Source organism: Triturus cristatus, chromosome 2_2 (genome assembly GCF_964204655.1).
Source record: "Triturus cristatus chromosome 2_2, aTriCri1.1, whole genome shotgun sequence".
Classification (NCBI taxonomy): domain Eukaryota; kingdom Metazoa; phylum Chordata; class Amphibia; order Caudata; family Salamandridae; genus Triturus; species Triturus cristatus.
Genome location: NC_140582.1, coordinates 859,207,379 through 859,227,984, shown reverse-complemented (window position 1 = coordinate 859,227,984; position 20,606 = coordinate 859,207,379). Strand labels below are relative to the sequence as shown.

The window sequence follows — 20,606 nt, the reverse complement described above, 5'->3', positions numbered from 1 at the left end:
GTAGGGACGCGCAACATCCTGTGATTCTACGCAAATCACTTAATCTCCCCATGCCTAACAAAAATGAATGTGCCATCATGGAACACAACTAGTGCTCGTGTAAAGCGCTCTGATACCCAATACCTTCGGGTCAACTTCACGCTAAATAAAAACAGGAGAAAATAAAAGTGATTTGCCTCCCTGAACACATTTGCTAAACACTATTGTATTGAGTCCGAAATGAGAAGGGATTGTCACTTCGCCAGGTCGGTCCAACAGGACTTAGTGGTGTAATCATCCACGAACCGTCCTCCTAGGCGGGTTATTTCTGTGTAATCTGTTCTAAAGGTGAGGAATCTGTAGGTAGATGTATCCACCCGTAGAAATAGTTACTCACCTACGATAACGATCTTTTTGGTGGACACTTTACCTGCAGATTCCTCACTGACCCTCCCAACTCCCCAGTTGATGGATGGTTTCTATACTCCGATCCCCTTTTGGTACTGCAACAAGTTTCTCCTGTTGTCATTCTACCCTCTCGTCTCAAAGGCTTGGAAAAAACGGAAGGTAACTGAGGTCGGTATGCCACGACGCGCGCTTTATGGGCTCGGTGACGTCATCTGACGTCCCTTCGGGCACCCATTAAACCCAGAGCCCTCTACGGTCGACCTCCAAGCTTCGAAGTTTCCAGATCCAGTCTGACACACAGGTTGTTCTACAAGTGAGGATGGGGACTGCATCAGTCAAGGGAGAGTGGGGCCGATTGCCAACTGTCTGGTAGTTCTACTCTAAGGCTACAGCAATGGATGCACCTATACGATATATCCCTGTTGGTCTATCAACCTGGCGAGCTCGCTCAACATCAAGGAGGATGAACTCTGCAGGCATTATCTTGGCAATCACAAGTGTCATCTACATCCAGATTGGGAAAAGGAATGTTTGCCGGTGTGTTGTCCCCTCAGTAGACCTTATCACCACTATAAAAAACACTGAATTTCCAGCCTTCTTCACTCTAGAGGTTCCATTGTTGTGGGTCTGAAGGGTCTATATGCATTTCCTATACGCTGTTCGCGCCGGCCCTAAAGAAAGGGAAGCAGATTGAGTGTAGCTGATCCTCGTAGCCCTGGACTGAGCTTGGAGTGTGGCACTATGAGCTGCTGACTCTGGCAATCTGTCCATCAATTTAGCTTCCTCTTCAGAAAGGACTGCTGTAATAGAATGGCAAAATCCATTCACCAAAACCTCCCTGATCTACACCTCCATGCATAAAGTTGAACCAACGGAGAAGTTTTGATCTTCTATCAGAAGTTGTAGATGTCATCCTGGATACCAGTCACGCTTCCATCAAGTTCATTTATTGAGGCTGTGAGGAGAAATTTGTCGCCAGTTGCGAGGATAAGCAGCATTGATCTGTCCATCAGAGGAAAACCTCTCTGATATCCTTTTATCTATTTTGTTCTTAACCTGCAAGGCTTTGCTCTGGGCACAGTTCTATCTCAGCATTTTTTCACTTAAGAGATCAGCCCTTGTTATTCAAGTCACTAAGGGGATGAACTTGTTTTGCAAGGGCTCTCACATGTTTCCCCTGACTCCCTTTATCAAGTCACACTGGTTTCTTGATTTGGTCCTGATGTTTCTCATGTGTGCTCTATTCAAACCACTTCACGGTTGTATCCTTGCAGTTTCTTCTACATAGCACTTGAGTGAATTGCAGAGTTTGCAGTCAAGCACCCATATACTCCCTTTTTTCCTGACAAGTTAGTGCTTTGGTCTTTTTCACATGGACCACTTCAGGTCACAAAATATCCCTATTACATGTGGTGTCCCCCAGGGCTCCATATGTTTTCTGTCAGCTTCAACTTTCGCATAGAGCCGCTTGATGCTCTACCCGCAGATAACGGCATTAAGAGTTACCAATATATTGAGGATACACAACTCTTCTTGAAATTCTCCTCTGCTTTAGACATCCAAAGTCTTAAAAACTGCTTGCACATCATCCAGGCCTGGATGTACAGTGCCCACTTGAAGCTCAACCCAAACAAGACAAAATGTCAGTTATTTACCAAGAACAAACAAGATACAGTGCAAATGTGGCTCGATAACATAAACCTTGATGGCTTAAAACCCCAACTCTCACTGAATACCAAATCACTTGAACTCACTCTGAACACCAACCTCTCCCTTGAAGAACACCCTGACAAAAGGGTAAATAAGGCCTGATACCAGCTCTCTTCTTCATAAGACAGTTGAGATGTTTCTTCCAGAAAGTGACTTCAGAACTGCTATACCAGCCTTCTCAGCTGGATGGTGGTAATGCCCTCTTCTTTGGCCTCCCGGATGCCACACTGGCACTCCTTAGGGGCATCCTACATGCTGCAACATATCTTATCCAGGGCCTGATGAAATAGGATCACAGCCTGCCCCATCTTCGAAACTAGCTGCATCATTTACAAAGCCATCACATACAGCACTCCAGTGTATCTTGCCGACAAGCTCACCATCTCTGGTGGTTCTCAGCACCCGCGCAGCCAGGACACCATCAGACTGATGTAAAAAACAAAAATCAAATCAATAGGCCTTTTCCCTCTATGAAAATAGGTTCTGGAACAACATCCCTGTATCTATCAGGAACGCCCCAACACAGCTCCAATTTAGGAAAGAGTTCAAGACTTACCTCTTTGAGGAACACTAGATCCCAAAGGTTTAACTGTCCACAACTCAGCTTCCTCTCCTTTTACTTGCTAAGTTTGTCTTGCCCAGGTTCAGCCCTATGCTGCCTTTTGGCTAGTGCATACTTTCTCATGAAACTGAGTTCACCTTTACATTTAGAGCAGTCCATCACCCCCCTTCTCTGTACTACATCCCTCCATGGAGAATTTGAGGTTACAATAATTGATCATAAGTTGGCTCAGCATTTCTAAATAGATAGGGCTAAAGAGTACCAGGTGGATGATCAGCTCTCTATTGGACTTGCTGGTGCAAAGAAAGGGAAAGCGGTCCAGAAACAGACCCTATCACAATGGACTATCCTATTTTTTATGCTTTGGCCAAGAAGGATCCTCCTAAGGGCTCAATCCACCAGGCAATAGATTGGGACTACAGCCTTGGAACTCTGTCAGGCAGCCTCATGGGCATCCATCCATCCATACTTTCTCTAGTCTGGAGGAATGGTATTTTTGACTGTTCGGTCACGCAGGACTTTCTGGTGTAAGTCCCCTCCTCAGACCCACCTCTTTTAATGGAGAGGGTTCTGCAGTTAGGCGAATCACCCAGAAGAATAATTTGTTTTACTTTCGGTACCACTTTTTACTTTTGTAGAGATTCTATCCAACCAAAGATTCCTAACATCAAACAGATGGGAGCACATTAAAATAATAATATTGGAATAGTTCCTGATTTGATGTCCAAAAAACAATGGTGATTTTCCAATGCTGGATTTATTTATTGTAGGTTCCAATGGGCCAGCTTTAGCAATGGAATGTCAGTTACATCAAACACAACAGATTGCTCACTATCTACCCTACTCCACTTCCCTGTTTGGTGGAGTGGATTTCTGGAATTAATGAGGTTCTAACTTGTATAATACCAATAAACAAATGATATCAGTGTGTAGGGAGGGGGCTCTAAATGCTGCTCCATGTCGTCATAACTGGCCGGAGGTGGAACGGAGGAGACAGAGGACGCCACCTGCTGGTGCATAGGAGCTATTACAAAATCACAAGGGCGGTGTCCACAACCTATGGGGGACTCTCATCCAAAAATGGTCCTCCCTGCTAAACCTATTAGTTTATTTTAAGTACTCTCACCCACTGTGTTTTCACAATAGCGACATGCTTCATCATCGAGTTCTTGCCACAGAAATTCTAACCATATCTGGGCAGGCACAACCTTGGAGATTCCAAGAAAGCTCTTACGGTGACACCTATTTTTCAGGAAGGAGTATCTACTTTATTAAAATTGTCTCAAGTTGCCTTAATTAACCTGTTTATTTCTCAAGACCCCGAAGTAAGGTTAAAATTGAGCTGGCTGATGTCTACAGAGTCCCATTAAGTGCTCCCCATCAACTCTGGTCTACATGTCTCAGCCCTAGTGTGCTCTCAACTGGTCACTTTGGCTTTCTTCAAGACCACCAGTATATCAATCCCTACTCCTAGCTAAATCTATCTAATGACCATATTATTCATATTCTCAAATTCATCCTTGCATGCCACACACACAACCTTCTGAGGTAATTCCGCAGGCTTGTTCTTGTGGGTAAGAAAAAGACAAACCTATCTTTGTCAGTCCAAATTATTTGTAGCGACCTATATTTACCTCCACTACAATCCTATATGCAAGTGCATTCCACCTACATGACTCACTGTCAATCTGGTGCAGCGGTACATCCTTGGAGGCTCCTGCTTAAGTGGTACTTCAAGGGGATTCACTATAACACAGCCCTGTATGGAATGTCATTGTTTAGTCCAGAGTGTCTGGCATATCCAGTGCTTAATTTGAGCCGGTGCTTTCTGGTGCTTAGCACCGGCACCTAATTCTTAGCACCTGTGCTTATAGTACAAGTTAAGGACACGTATTTGGAGTCTATGTGATTTTCCCCATAATCACAGGATTTTGAGCCATGCAGACACTCAAACCCAGTTACCCAGCTCCGAAATCGGCAGTTCTAGCCATTAGGCCAAGTCCTCTACAGAATAATAAGTGCAGGGGCTCTAGTCAGGAGGAAGTTTGAACCAGCACATTTCTCTTGTTAGCGCTGCCTCCTGAGGAGAGCCCCAGCACTGTTTATTTTACTAATTAACCACTGGACATATCTAGTCTGGTAGCTGGACATTCTAAGTCTGAACACGCAGCATTGTTCTTGTTCTTTCTCAGAAAGAGCCCTTTGAGTTCCTAGTGTGCACCTCCAGTTTTTCCAACACCACCCACTTCAAATCGGTCACTACGTGGCCCATTGTTAAATAGTGACACATCTTTTTTGTTGTGCTTTTGCTGCACTTCAAATTACTCCTATGTACCTCTATAAAAATGTTTTCCTTCCTACATGTTATGCCGATGTACCTTAAATGGCAGGGACATGTGATCATGTAGATGCATTTTGAGTGCCATATCAATATATCATGCCAGAGATAGAATGGAGGAGCAGATGACGATACCCGCTGGGGTGTAGGAACTATTGCAAATGTTTCCGGATTTATTCAGCAGCTGTAGATTCACAAGGTGAGGAATTTGCGGTTAGATAGAGTATCTACCAGAAAGAAAGCTACTGAGGTTAGGTCACTTTTTCATCAGCACCAGAAAAAACATTTTGAAAATACTACACAACAACCAAATATTTCTTTCCAAATAAACCTACCAAGCCAGCAATAAAATAAGCACATGGAGCTAATAAAAAAAAATTGCAGCACCGTCAGTTTAGGATATAAAATGATACAGCTATAGGAGGTACAGAAAGAGAGAGGCTGCAGACAAACACAGCACAAAACCTTTGTGTGCATTATGGCACACATTAGCACATTAAAACAAGACCTATTGGCTTTGGCAATCCAGGTTGTCATAGTGTTTCAGGTCTGTAGAGTAAAACACATTTATAAAAGTAATACGTTTCACCAGTCTAGTGTTTCGCTGGCTAAGGAGTAGTGCTGCGTTCAGCATGAGTCCTGGTGACCAATGTGTAGGTAATTCTCTATTTTTCTGCTGGGACAGCAATAACAAATCAAAGGTACGATAGTTCAAAAGCATCTACTTTTAGGTCAACTTCAAAAAGGTAATGCTCAACAACCAGACTATTATTCAACATTCAAAATAATAAAGCAACACCCATCACTAATTTCCAAAGCAAATATCAATTTCTGCCACCAAACAGTCTAGTTTGTCATGCACCCCTGCTGCAAACACACACAGCAGATTACTGCAGATCAGAATCTACCAGTTACTGCTGGCATCCACTGGGGTAAACTCTCACACAATCTAGTCAGCTATGCACCCCTGCTGCGCGCATGCATGTACACACACATGCACACACAAACACACCAAGCAGTTGACTGCAGATCAGATTATACCAGTTACTGTTAGCATACACTGGGGTAAACTCTCACCCAACAGTCTAGTCAGATATGCACCCCTGCGCATACACACATATGCACACCGAGCACTTGACTGCAGATCAGATTATACCAGTTACTGTTAGCATACACTGGGGTAAACTCTCACCCAACAGTCTAGTCAGATATGCAACCCTGCTGCACGCATGCGCATACACACATATGCACACCGAGCACTTGACTGCAGATCAGATACCAGTTACTGTTAGCATATACTGGGGTAAACTCTCACCCAACAGTCTAGTCAGATATTCACCCCTGCTGCACGCATGCGCATACACACATATGCACACCAAGCACTTGACTGCAGATCAGATTATACCAGTTACTGTTAGCATACACTGGGGTAAACTCTCACACAACACTCTAGTCAGCTATGCACCCCTGCTGCACGCATGCGCATACACACATATGCACACACAAACACACCGAGCACTTGACTGCAGATCAGATTATACCAGTTACTGTTAGCATACACTGGTGTAAACTCTCACACAACAGTCTAGTCAGCTATGCACCCCTGCTGCACGCATGCGCATACACACATATGCACACACAAATACACCGAGTACTTGACTGCAGATCAGATTATACCAGTTACTGTTAGCATACACTGGGGTAAACTCTCACCCAACAGTCTAGTCAGCTAGGCACCCCTGCTACACGCATGTGCATACACACATATGCACACCGAGCACTTGACTGCAGATCAGATTATACCAGTTGAACAAGTTACTTACCTTCGGTAACGATGTATCTGTAAGAAACATTAGTTAGTTAGATTCCTCACCTTAGAATATCCCCAGGCGTCAGACTGGATCCGGAAGATTTTTCGTCAGCAATACCCCTTGCGCGTCGCTAGGCGTCGTCTGCGGCTCCGCGTCCGTCGTCGGCGTCGTGCGCCGGAATGACGTCGTCGGAGTACTTAGACGCCGCCCTCGCGCGCTGACGTCAGTTCTTGTACATAGCTTTCCGCGCCAGGAACGCAGAGCCATGCAAAGACCGACACTGGTGCCAAAAATAAAATCTAGGGGCCTGAAAAGGACAACCTTAACCCTAGATGTCAGTTCGCAGAACGGGGAGGATGGGTGGGTCGGTGAGGAATCTAACTAACTAATGTTTCTTACAGATACATCGTTACCGAAGGTAAGTAACTTGTTCATCTGACAGAAACACGTTAGTTAGATTCCTCACCTTAGAATAGATACCCAAGCAATACCATCCCCGGTGGTGGGTCTGCGAACCAAGATCACACCAGAAAGTCCTGGAGGACAGAACGGCCAAAGAAGCCATCCCTCCGGACTTGGCTGTCAAGGCAATAATGCCTGGCAAACGTGTGTAGCGAAGCCCACGTCGCCGCCTGACAGATGTCCTGCAAAGGGACACCCCGTCCCAAAGCAGTAGTAGCCGCTGTGGCCCGAGTGGAGTGGGCGCGCAGCCCAACAGGAGGGTCCTTTTTTGCCAAGGAGTAACAAATTTTGATGCACAAAACGACCCACCGAGAGATGGTCCGTTTGTGCACAGCTTTCCCCTTCTTAGCACCCACGTATCCAACGAAAAGTTGGTCGTCCACCCGGAACTGCTTTGTGCGGTCCAGATAAAAGGAGAGCGCACGTTTTGGGTCCAGACGGTGGAGCCTCTCTTCCTCTTTGGAAGGATGCGGAGGCGGAAAGAAGGTGGGCAAGGTGACAGACTGCCCAAGATGAAATGGAGTCACCACTTTCGGAAGAAAGGAGGGACGAGGCCGAAGGACAACCTTGTCCGGATGAACAGACAGAAAAGGAGGCTTTGAAGATAAAGCCTGGAGCTCACTCACCCGTCTAGCCGAGGTGATGGCTACCAGAAAAGCAGTCTTAAGAGTCAGAAGACTAAGAGGACAATGGTGAAGAGGCTCGATGGGAGCGCACATCAGGAATGTCAAGACCAGATTCAAGTCCCACTGAGGCATTACAAAAGGGACAGGAGGGAACGTGTGAGTAATGCCTTTCAGAAAGCGTGTAACCACAGGGGACTTGAAAAGAGAAGGCTGATCAGGAAGCCGCAAGAAGGCGGAGATGGCAGCAAGATAACCTTTCAGGGTGCCCAGGGCAGAGCCCTGCCGGGCCAGAGAAAGAAGAAAGAGAAGAACCTCAGAAAGAGGGGCGGAAAGGGGATCCACAGCCTTTGCTGTGCACCATGCCACAAATTTGTTCCACCGGCAGGCGTATACCGTCTTTGTGGAGGGACGCCTGGCTGCCAGAATGATATCACAGACTTCAGGAGGCAAGTCAAATGGCATCAACTGCCGCAGCTCAATCTCCACGCATGGAGGTGGAGGCTGGACAGGTTCGGGTGGAGGACCGTCCCCTGCTGCTGCGACAGAAGATCCTCCCGAAGGGGCAGACGTATCGGGGGATCGGTCAACATACTGAGTAGCTCGGGATACCAGTATCTTCGTGCCCAATCCGGAGCCACCAAGATGACTTGGGCCCGGTCGTGCCTGATCTTCTTCAGCACTCTGGGCAGAAGTGGTATAGGCGGAAAGGCGTACAACAGACCGCAACTCCAATCGTGACGAAAAGCGTCGCCGAGCGAGTGCCGCTTTGGAAATTCCAACGCGCAGAACTGCTGACATTGCGCGTTCTCTTCGGTGGCGAATAGATCTAACCAAGGCTCTCCCCACTGCAGAAAGAGACCTTGCGCCACTTCGGAGTTCAGACGCCATTCGTGATCCATCATGCACCGGCGGCTGAGTTCGTCCGCTCTGGCGTTCAGAGAGCCCGCCAGATGTTGAACCACTAGGGTGACGCCCTGGTGTTCCAGCCACGTCCAGAGGCGCAGAGCCTCCTGACAAAGGGTCCACGACCCCACCCCGCCCTGTTTGTTGCAATACCACATGGCGGTGGTGTTGTCCGTGAACACCTGCACGACACTGCCCCTGACAGAGGGAAGGAAGGCTTTCAGTGCAAGTCGGATCGCTCTCAACTCCAACAGGTTGATGTGGAGACGAGACTCCGCCGGAGACCAGAGGCCTCTGATCTCCGCCTCTCCCATATGGCCACCCCAGCCCAGGAGGGACGCATCCGTCCCTACGACATGCTCCGGTTGGGGAAGGGAGAGGCTCCTGCCCATGACCCAATCGCGGTCCGTGAGCCACCACTGCAACTGTTGTGCAGTGCCCTCCGAGATCAAGACATGGTCGGACAGGTTGCCGTGATGCTGGGCCCACTGAAACTTCAGGTCCCACTGCAGAGCCCGCATGCGCCGCCTGGCGTGATGCACTAGTAGGATGCAGGAGGCCATCAGCCCCAGAAGCCGCAACACTAGCCTGACCGAAACCCAGGATAGAGGCCGAAAGATGGGAATCAGGGCATGTATATCCCGGACCCGCTGTTCCGGTGGATAGACCCGGAACTGCGCCGAATCGAGAACTGCTCCGATGAAGAGGAGCTTTTGAGAGGGACTCAGGTGTGACTTCGGCACGTTGATGGAAAATCCCAGCAAATGCAGGAGATCCGCCGTAGTCTGGAGGTGGGAGACGACTGCCTGGGGCGAGCCCGCCTTCAACAACCAGTCGTCGAGATAGGGGAAGACTGGAACCCCTGATCTGCGCAGATGAGCTGCGACCACCGCCATCACTTTCGTGAAAACACCCGAGGGGCACTGGTGAGGCCGAAGGGGAGCACGGTAAACTGAAAATGCTCGTGGCCCACCGTGAACCGCAGGTAACGCCGGTGGGCCGGCAGGACGGGGATATGGAAATATGCGTCCTGCAAGTCCAACGCTACCATCCAGTCTCCAGGGTCTAGGGCAGCTAGAACCTGAGCCAAGGTTAACATCTTGAACCTTTCCTTTCGGAGGAAGGCATTGACGTTCCGGAGGTCCAAGATGGGGCGTAGGTCCCCTTTGCCCTTCTTGGGAACCGGAAAGTAGTGGGAATAACAACCACGACCTACTTCTGGACTCGGAACGCGCTCGACGGCCCCCTTGGCCAAGAGGGCCGAAACTTCCTCGCGGAGAAGATTCAAATGATCCCCCGAGATACGGTGGTGCTGCGGTGGCATGGCTGGAGGGGTCGTCTCGAAGGGGAGGGAGTAGCCCCTTCGGACGATTTGCAGCACCCACCTGTCCGATGTAATGGACCGCCAGTGGAGCAGGTGATGGCGAACTCTGCCGCCCACTGGCGTGGAATGGGCCTGAAAGCTCGGACTAGGAAGGCTTTGAGGCGGATGCTGCCGGGGTGGATGTGGGCTGACCACGTCGTCCTCCAGATCCGCCACGGCGGAAACCACGTCCGCGACCGCGCGCAGGTTGGTTCTGCGGCTGGTGGCTGGGCGGACGTGAGGAGGCGCCCCTTCCTTGGCCACGAAAGGGGCGAAAAGCGGAGGTGTGCGCCCGCGGAGCCGAGAGGCCCAAGGACTTGGCCGTAGCCCGGGAGTCCTTAAAGCGGTTCAGCGCACTGTCCGCCTTCTCACCAAACAGGCGAGTGCCATCAAAGGGCATGTCCATGAGGGTGGTCTGGACATCCCCGGAAAATGACGTGGACCGCATCCAGGCGTGGCGGCGGAGCGCCACCGTGGTGGAAATCGCCCGACCCAGCGAGTCCGTGGTGTCAAGCCCACATCGTATGGCGTGCCGCGCTGCATCCCTCCCATCGGCCAAAGCCTGGGTAAGACGTGTCCGGACCTCCTCCGGACACAGGGGCAGCACGTCCTCCACCGTATCCCACAGAGAATGGGAATAACGGTCCAAGAGACAGGCGGTGTTTAAAGACCGCAGGCCCAAACTAAGGGACGAGAACAGTTTCTTGCCAAACTGCTCGAGTCTCTTGGAATCCCGGTCCGGCGGAGCGGTCGGGAAGGAGGATTGGGAGGTAGAGGCCTGGATAACCAGACTCTCGGGGGTGGGGTGTTGGGACAGGAAACTGGGGTCGCCCGGAGCAGGGCGGTGGCGCCTGGCAACGTTCCTATCCACAGGAGGAACTGTGGAGGGCTTGGACCAGGTGCCCTGCAGAACGTCAGTGAGGGCCTCATTGAACGGCAGCAGAGGCTCAGTGGAGCTTGCTGCGGTTTGAAGCACCTCAGTGAGGATGTTAGTCCTCACAGCCACGGCAGGCAGCTCGAGCCCAAGGGCTGCGGCCGCCTTGCGCAGCACCACAGAAAATGCTGCACCCTCCCCCGAAGCCACAGTCGGAGGAGAAGTGAATCCAGTGTCTGGCGATGTATCAAGACCACTGGCCTCCCCCAGTTCATCTGCCCAGTCCTGTGAAAGCTGCGACTGAACAGCCATAGGGTCCTCAAACCCCTCCCAGTCGCCCCCGTCGTCCGATTCCTGATAAACAGGAGGAATGATCGGAGCCGGACTGTAGAGATGATAGGTCTCAAGCGGCGCCGGACGCGGCGTCGGTTGACGCCGTTGCGGCGCCGGGTCCGGAATAGGGCTAAACTGGGGTTGGACACCGTCCGGAGTCGGCACCAAAGGCGGCGGCGTCGGCGGCACCGGAGGTGTAGGCGTCTGCGCCGGCGGCGCCGGTGACGGCGTCGGTGGTTCATGCGCCGGCGCCGGTGGAGGAGTGGTTAGGTCAACCGGCGTCGACGGGGGCCCAGGCATGGGCCCCGCAGGGACCTGCGGCGTCGAGACCGGAGTCGTCGACGGCGCCGGGGCCGAAGCCGCCGGCAGGCAAGGTCGCCCAGTCGAGTCCGCGGGGCCCGAAGGCGCGCCAGCGGGCGTCGACGGCGGGGCCAGGCTCCTCATGGCCGAGAGGAAGGCACTGACCTCCGCCGGCGTCGCGTGAGTCCCAGGGACCGGAGGGTATGGGGACGGGCGTGGCGCCTGCGGCTCCGCCGGAGCCGCGGGGGTGGAACCACTTGGACCCTCGGCCGAGTCGCGCGACCGGCGAGGGGAGTCCGAAGAGCGATGTCGCCGCTTGGACTTCTTAGAGCGTTTGGACTTACCCGACGACTTGGAGCCCGACGATCGATGGTGGCGTCGGGTAGCGCGCGAGGGCGGCGTCTAAGTACTCCGACGACGTCATTCCGGCGCACGACGCCGACGACGGACGCGGAGCCGCAGACGACGCCTAGCGACGCGCAAGGGGTATTGCTGACGAAAAATCTTCCGGATCCAGTCTGACGCCTGGGGATATTCTAAGGTGAGGAATCTATCTAACGTGTTTCTTTCAGATACTGTTAGCATACACTGGGGTAAACTCGCACACAACAGTCTAGTCAGCTATGCACCCCTGCTGAACACATGCGCATACACATATGCACACACAAACACACCGAGTACTTGACTGCAGATCAGATTATACCAGTTACTGTTAGCATACAGTGGGGTAAAATCTCACCCAACAATCTACTCTTCCATGCACCCCTGCTGCGCGGGCACACACACAGAGCACTGGACTGCAGATCAGAATATACCCGTACTGCTAGCATCCACTGGGGTAATCCGGTCGCACTCACACAGTCCTACTGGTGCAGATGGATGACGCTGACAGTCTTGACGCAATTCCAAATCTGCTCACGACGTAGGCACATAGTCCATGTGGTCGGAGCCCAGAGGCATCCCATGAGGCAAGAGCAGCATTGTGAAGCCAGGACTCGGTCAGCAACATTAATGCACGTTCCAGTTGCAGCATTATAAATTGTGGATGCGCCAGGACCCATGACTCAAGCAGCATTAGTCACCCTAGCATAAGCCCTGCAGCCATGCCGACGGACAGGAATCCGCACACACATCTGGAGACTCTTAAAGGTTATTAAAGTCTTACAGCAACTGCCATTGAAAGCCAGATCCAACGAGAGTGGCACAGAACGACGAACAAATGAATACTTTTAAATCAAACTAAGTTTCTGTGAAACTAATTTTATTGTAGTTTTAATATAGATACTTTTTAGGTAATGTACAAAAGAAATGCCCAATTTCAGTTCGAGCATTACTCTATATGCTATTTACAAATATGTTACGTTGTAACAGAGAGAAGCTGTTAAAATAAGTGCAAGTCCTGTGAAGACTTAGACCGAGATGGAAGCACTTTACATGTTTGCTGGGGGGCTCGTGTACAAAACCTTTTCTCCGAAGGTGCACATTTTGCACAGAGACTGGAAACACGAAAACGGTTTAATTTGCGTTCCTTAGGAAAGAAACTGATGCGTCTTGAAGTTGCAGTGGAAGTCGAATCGCCTCCTGAACAAAAATGACAGAGCAGTGAGAAGGTAATCAAATCGCAGCCTTAAAGCAGAGCGCCACACGAAAAGCTAGAATTGTCATCCTGTCACTTCACAAAGGAGTTGCAAGGAACACGTGACTGTCCTCCTGTGCATGGAGAGTACTCCCGAGGATCGTACAGTTCTGTTTTTCCGGAATAACATATCACTTCGTCTTCTTTCCTTTACCCTTGCCTTTTTTAACTTCTCCACTTTTTTCTGTCTTCGAGGCAGCCTTTGAAGCAGTCTTGGAAGCTTTCATTTTCTTGGCCTGCAAAGAGCAATATTGTACATTAAAAGAAACTAGGAATAATGTTTATTTTAATTATTGTTGAATAGAGTACTTTAACAGATATTAAAACGAATCACAAACATGACATTTTCAAATGGTGAAAAGAGTCACTTCACTGTCCTAGCACATTAAGGTATCCTAGCGGATTCAAGAATTACTAATCCAACAGAAACATATGCCATAATAACGCCACAGAGTCTCTGACAATGCACTGAAAACAAATACCGGACTTTTTGTTGACACTCGCCGGCCCATGCCCACTTTCATACACACTTATTCTGCTTTATCGACATAGCAGACACTTGGTTCGGGTGCAATTATAGACCGCTCAAACCTTCATGCAGTCTAGCCACATGGGACACGTAATGGCTGGAAAATCTTTAAAACAGTCGAAAATGACAGCGAATCCTGCAAACTACTTCAAATTCTTATTTGCTGCATACACAATCTTGGCACAGCAGCCAGCGAATGCATTGAGGGTCTGCCTCTTACGGGATGCCATGGTTTTATTTTTTTTTTGAAACATTTTTTTATTATTTTCAAAGCAACCACACAATACAATTGCTCAACGCCCTCCATCCCCCATCGGAGAGTTTATACGAAACCGTGACATCAAAGTGTACAAAAGAAAAGTCACCCATCCTGCGCAGAGCTCCCCCCCACCACCTCCCTCCCCCACCCCCTATCAGTGTGCCTCCCTCTGCCAGCCCTCGTCCTGATGCGCCCCACCCAGCTCCATGAATCGTGTATGAGTGCTCAAACATTCCCTAGGCAACTAAGGCTTTCCCCCATGCCTAACCACACCTCATGCGACCTGTGCACCCCCCTGCTCCCCCCCTACTCCCCGCTCACCGTTTCCTCCTGTCGATCAGACGTACTCCCGTCGCCCTCTGCTTCAGACATCAGCCCCTGAAGTTCCACCACCAGCGCCTCCCATGCCCGGGCCGTCGCTAGTGCTTTGTCGTCGTCCCTCCTAAGAGCTAATTGCAACCGGAGGGTGCCCTCTGCGCCTGCCCATCGCGCGAACGCCGTCCTCCACCTCCACCTCCTAAAGCTAGGCCCCACCCGTGACTTCCAATGCATGGTCAGTTCCCTCTTGGCCATGATCAACCCTAAGTCGTAGAACTTACTAGTAAGCTTCGTGCGGCGAGTGTGGGGAAACCAAAGCAACAGGCAGGCCCCCATCTCCGGAGCGATAGAGCGGTCCGTCACCCGATTCAGGCAGTCCATAACCTCTTCCCAGTAGTAACCCAATTGCGCGCAGGACCAAAACATATGGCGAAAATCAGCTCCATCCCCCCCGCAACGTGGGCACTGAGAGTGCGTACCCCCAAAATATTGCAATATCTTAATCGGCGTCAGATAAGGCGGGATGCCATGGATGGCTCCAATATGGATCACAGCCCCCCTGAAGTGGGGGGCAGTCTGAATCTTCAAGAGTCGGATTAAGTGGCCTTCAGGGAATCTGGCATACTGCTCTTTTGGTTACAGTTCCCCTTGTCACTGTCCATAAAATACACTTCACCATGTATGAATGGTGGCCACCTTCATCAGACACTTTCCAGCAGCTGCCAGACTTACTTGGATAAAATACTTTTAGGCTGGCTTGTGTGTAAGGCCATTTATGTGGCGATTTATACTATAATCCACTGTAGAGAAGACGCACAGATGTTTTGTTGGCCTGAGTCAGTGTCTATTCCCAGGTCTGATCCCTTAGTGGTATTGCTTAGTCACCATCTCGATTGTGCCTTCTATTTGGAAGGTTTCAGAACAGAGTATAAGCTGTTTACTTTTATACGCTCTCGTCAACAGATATATTGTCAAGGGATAGACTTTTTTACGTTAGGCTTAAATGATGGTAATAACGGTCAATATTTCCAAACTCTGAATTTCGTCATACGGTCACAGAAAAACTCAAGTTTCCTCTTGTGGTTCAGTCCTACCTGCTGAAGTCATGTCCCTCTTCCAAGCTTCATCATTGCCTGCCTTGAATAAAGATGTGAACTGGCTATCACAATGAATGGGATAGAAAGGTGAGGGAATACTGGTCGAGCCCCTGAATATTGTAACTATTGCTATTTTCGTTGTATTTGGCGTATAGGGATTTTGATCAGTCAAACTTGCTGACCTGAGGTTGGCCCACAAGTTTGTACCTGGTGTAGCTGCCTGTTTAATTTGTTCACAGTAATACGCCCAACCTTTGTTGCTCGTTCGGCAAGTATCCTGAGCCGATAAACATGAAAGTCTTCACCAAAGTTGAGCATGCCACTTCTTCCGTGGAACTGTGGGTTTCTTTACTGTGATCATATTAAAGAGATGAATCGGCAAGGCACACATTCTCTCTGAGATATGCTGATCTCTTTATACACTCGGAAAAAGGCCTATTCCTGTTCATTCTAGTCTAGGCAGTTTAGGCCTAGTCCAGTTGAATCCATAAAACAATCAATTTTTATAGACTCAAACAACTAGGGTTAGCTTGGCTTGCAGGCATTGTGGTAGCTAACCGTGACATTCATTCCCAGTAATTTGTTACATCTGGAGGCCAACTTAAAAGTTCTTGTCTGCTTTAATGACACATTTTGCATTTTACTCAAGGACAGGTTCAGTATTTTAAACTTCACAGAACCAGTAATTAATTTATGAAAAGCTGGAGGCGTGGCTTGTAGGGCTGCAGAATGGCTGCTCCCTGAGAGAGCTCCGCCGGCCGAGACACAATCCGTTCAATGATCCGAGAATATATGGACTAAAATTCGCTCTACTTTGGATCCTCCCACACTTGTGGCATCCTGCGGTGACATCCTTGGCGAAACCGACGCGGAGGAATAAAAATTATCAGCCCGGAACGTAGCGAGCGACTTGTGTGCAGCGCACTGCGGAGCCTGGAAGCGGCCAGCGCGAGTAACTAAGGCCGGGGTCTCTACTCGGGCCTGCAGGCTGAGACGGCGCAGACGCGCTGCGGGGCGAAATACCGGGCCCGGGCGCACATCGGAGGCCTAGGTATCTACCTACATGGGACATCGGCGACATATCCAACGCGGACGGTGTCTGGAGCGGTAGGGGAGAGGGGCGTCCCTGCCGCCGAAGCCGCCATTTTTCTCAACAAAGCTGGGCAGCCTGGCCGAGGCTGAGGGGCGGAGATCTACCATCACAAGGTGAGTTGCTGCGAGGGAGTTTTGGGGCTTCAGGCTGCTGCCCCGGAGCGGTGACTGACCAGGCACTACAGGAGGTGGTGATCCAGCCTTGGGAGAAGCCTAGTTGGGGCAGATTAGTTGTTTCCTCATCGGGGGCGGAATGGAGGGCTCCTGCTGAAGTACGTGGTGGGATCTGTGGCCCATCCAACCCCTAGGCCTCAAACTGCATACTCTTGGTGGCAAATAGCGGCACCCTGTACATACCTGAGTAGTATCCATTGCAGATTCTGGCTGGAGTGCGAGGAGGTGTGTAACTTGTACGCCACGGGCCCGCTGTGCTATTCTGACCCTACTCCTGGCTGGGCGTCTCGGAAGGTGGTGTTGCCCGGGCAGTCCTTGCAGGCTCGGCGGGGCAAGAGGGGGAGCCGGGGCCCGCTGTGGCCTGGGATGCCTGAGCAAATTTGCGACATGGGAAAGCAGGATGCAAAGCAGCCCAGGCTAACTTTTGAGCAGCGATAGTCGACTAGACAATTGGATCCAGATGGGGACACGGCCTCCAGAGGGGCAACGGAGGGTCAGCAAGAAGAACATGGAGAAGACATGCGATCCCTCATGCTAGAAATGCGCTCTAGCCTGCGCATCATAGACGCGAAACTGGACAACCTTACATCCCAGATGGAGTCGTGAAGACTCAGGTGGGAGTGCATGAGCACCGATTAGATGTCCTGGAGAATAAACAGTCAGATTTCCACGATTTTCAGGTAGAGACAAAAGACCAACTGTCGCAAATGGACAGACTCCTAGGGGTGATAAGGGCAAAGAACGAGGATTTGGAGACCAGATCACTACGAAACAACGTGCGCGTCACGGGTGTTCCGGAGACCACAGTAATCACGAAAATGAAGTTATATGTCTCTGACCTCTTGAGGGACCTTTATGCGACACACCTGTCACCTCAATTTGCGGTGGAAAGGGCGCACCGCACTCTGGGGCCTCGGCCACCAGTGGGGGCACCGCCGCGTCCTATCTTGGTGAGGATTTTAAACTATCAGGATCGGGATGCCATATTGCGCCAGGCTCGCACGATGGGGTCTATACAATACCAAGGGAACCAAGTGGCCTTCTATCTGGATTTCACACCGGCGGTCCAGGCGGCCAGAAGAGAATTTCTGCCAGCGAAGCGAATTCTCCTGCAATCACAGATTCCCTACTCCTTGCTTTATCCTGCCAAACTGAAAGTATCCCATGATGGCTCCACTCACTTCTTCACCGACGCCAAGTCCGCCCTAAAGTTTGCCAAGCATGTGGGTGGGAAGTCGAAAAAATCTAGCCCCCGACCCGGCGGTGCTTCCGAAAACCAGCTAAGTGACAATGGTTGATCCATGTGATGCAGCCTATGCAGCCTGTATTTTTGCTCTACTGTTAATGCAATGTTCATGATGGGGGGGATTTGGTATGTGACTGCTGGGTGGGAGTGATACGCTGTCGCTGGACTTCCCTCAACAATGTGGATTTTCCAACCTGACTCTCTATAATTCGTTTGGAACTCATTGTAGGATTAACACTTGGATTTCCTGGATTGTTTCTCCGCTTTAGCGTTGCACACGCACTTTGTTCGCACGGTGGATTGTAGTAGGGATGAATATTTTGATTGTAGCCGCTAGTGTAGGTGGGAAGTTATAATTATATCTAAGCCATAGAGATGTTCCTGTTAAGTCACAGTGCAAGTCCGTCCATTGTAGTCTCTTGGCCACCCTGCGCAGGTAGGGGTTACCGCTTGGCACTCGTTCGTCCCCATGGGAAATTTCCCAGGTACTTTCTAGTGTATTTTTTTTGAAGGGGGGGTTTTGCTTCAACCTAGTTGGGGGGTTGATGTGGGTGGACGGGGGGGTGGGGTTCAAGTTCGATTGGTTTGAGGATGTGTGGCGCCGTCACGGTGGGTATGATATACGCAACTGCGAAACACTGTGTTTGACGGGGAAGGTTTTGATGCAAAATGTTTGACTGACTTACACTACACGAGACTACCATAAATTGTTTGACCTGGAACATTCGTGGCCTCAATGATGGTAGGAAGTCCCGCATGGTACATGCTTATCTAGCAAGACACAACATTGACATATGCCAGCTGCAAGAGACTCATCTCAGTACCCCAACATCGGCGAGGCTCAGACACAACAGGTGGGGATACTCGTACTCCTCCACTTACTCAAACTATGCTAGAGGGGTGTCAGTTCTTATAAAGCATGGGTTGGACTGGAAGGAGCGTGAGATCCACACAGACACTGAGGGTCGTTATATTATACTAGTTGGATATTTGGGAGGCACGCTGCTCATTCTGGTGGCATTGTATGGACCAAATGTCGACTCGCCAGAGTTTTTTCAGGAAGTCTGGGCTAAAGTCAGGGCCACGGGCTGCGACACGATTCTATGGGGTGGAGACTTCAATGCTATACTTCATGACGACCTGGATAGACAAGGCACGGCTAGGACGCACCACACTGCGGCTAGTAAGGTTCTAAATGCACTGCTTGGGGATGGAGAAATGGTGGACATTTGGCGTTTACGTAATCCTTTGCTTAGGGAGGGTATGTGCTTCTCGGAGCATCGCCGCGCTTGGTCTCGACTAGACTATTGGTTAATGTCAAGAGATATGACTGGATGGGTGGTCGAGGTCGTGCACCTGGCGAGAACAGTCTCAGACCATTCTCCTTGTCTCCTGAAGTTATCCCTTCCCAATACTACACGTGGGGAATTCACCTGGCAGCTTCCCCCAAAGGCGCTACTGGATGAGTCATTCAAGGAAGAAATACGTGCAGATATATCAGAGTACTTGCCGCTGAACGCCGGGTCGGTGGACACAGAGGCGGTCCTCTGGGAGGCGTTTAAGGTGGTTATCAGGGGGAAATGTATCAGGCAGGAGTCTTGAAGGCTATAAGAACCACCTTGGGCAATATTGAATCTAAGATAAAAGAGTTAGAGGCCCGCGTACATAATGGTGGAGGCGAGGCCCTGCTTGCTGATCTAAAAGGCATGCTGTTAGAATATGAGGAGGAAGCTCACAGAGAAGTAACATTTTTAGGGAAATATGCTGAGGCACGCAGATATGGCGAGGGGGATAGACCAGGCCGCACGCTCGCGGGCCTGCTTCGATCCAGGCGTGCGGCGGCTTTTATTCCCGAGCTATCCAGCGTAGATGGCAATAAGGTAAGAGGCTCCCCTGCCATCTTGGGGGCGTTCTCCTCGTTCTATACGCAGTTATATAAAGCTAGGCTTGCAGAATGCTCGGAGGGCATTCAGGAATTCCTTGATTCCGTGGCCCTGGCGTGGTTCAATGACAGACACCGGGAATACATGCACCTGCCATTTACAATAGAAGACGTGACAAGTGTCATCAAGAGCCTGCCCTTGGATAAGGCACCGGGCTCGGACGGGCTAACTGCAGCATTTTACAAAACATACGTAGAGGAACTTGCTCCCAGACTCCTGGCAGTTTTTGAGGAAGCACACGAAACAGGGATACTGCCTCCATTTATGCATGAAGCTATTATAATCACTTTACTGAAGCCAGGCAAACCTGATAATGAACTGGACTCCTAAAGGCCATTATCACTTATAAACGTGGATGTTAAAATACTGGCTAAACTAATAGCCAATAGGCTGCAGCCTATGCTCCCTATGATCGCCCTGCCGGATCAGTCGGGCTTCATTCCCGGCAGATCTACCTCCCATAACCTGTGATAAAGCTGTTGTACACTAAACCATCAGCCCGGGTGCGTGTAAATAATCTTATTTCAGACCCCCTCCCAATTACACGCGGCATGCGTCAGGGGTGTCCGCTATCCCCGTTATTATTCACAATAGCGATGGAGCCTCTGGCTGCACGGATTAGACAACATCACACAGATAAGGG

At 50.3% G+C, this 20,606-nt stretch overlaps 1 protein-coding gene across 1 annotated transcript in view; it reads right to left on the bottom strand.

Annotated features, from left to right (window-relative positions):
- Positions 1–12,913: 12,913 nt before the first annotated feature.
- The window catches only part of RFC1 (replication factor C subunit 1), a 765,282-nt gene continuing 757,589 nt past the window's right edge, over positions 12,914–20,606 (bottom strand). The window contains exon 25 of the mRNA XM_085642249.1: positions 12,914–13,541. Within this exon, the coding sequence (XP_085498375.1) occupies positions 13,437–13,541 (105 nt within the window). The 3' untranslated portion in view covers positions 12,914–13,436. The remainder of the gene's footprint in view (positions 13,542–20,606) is intronic.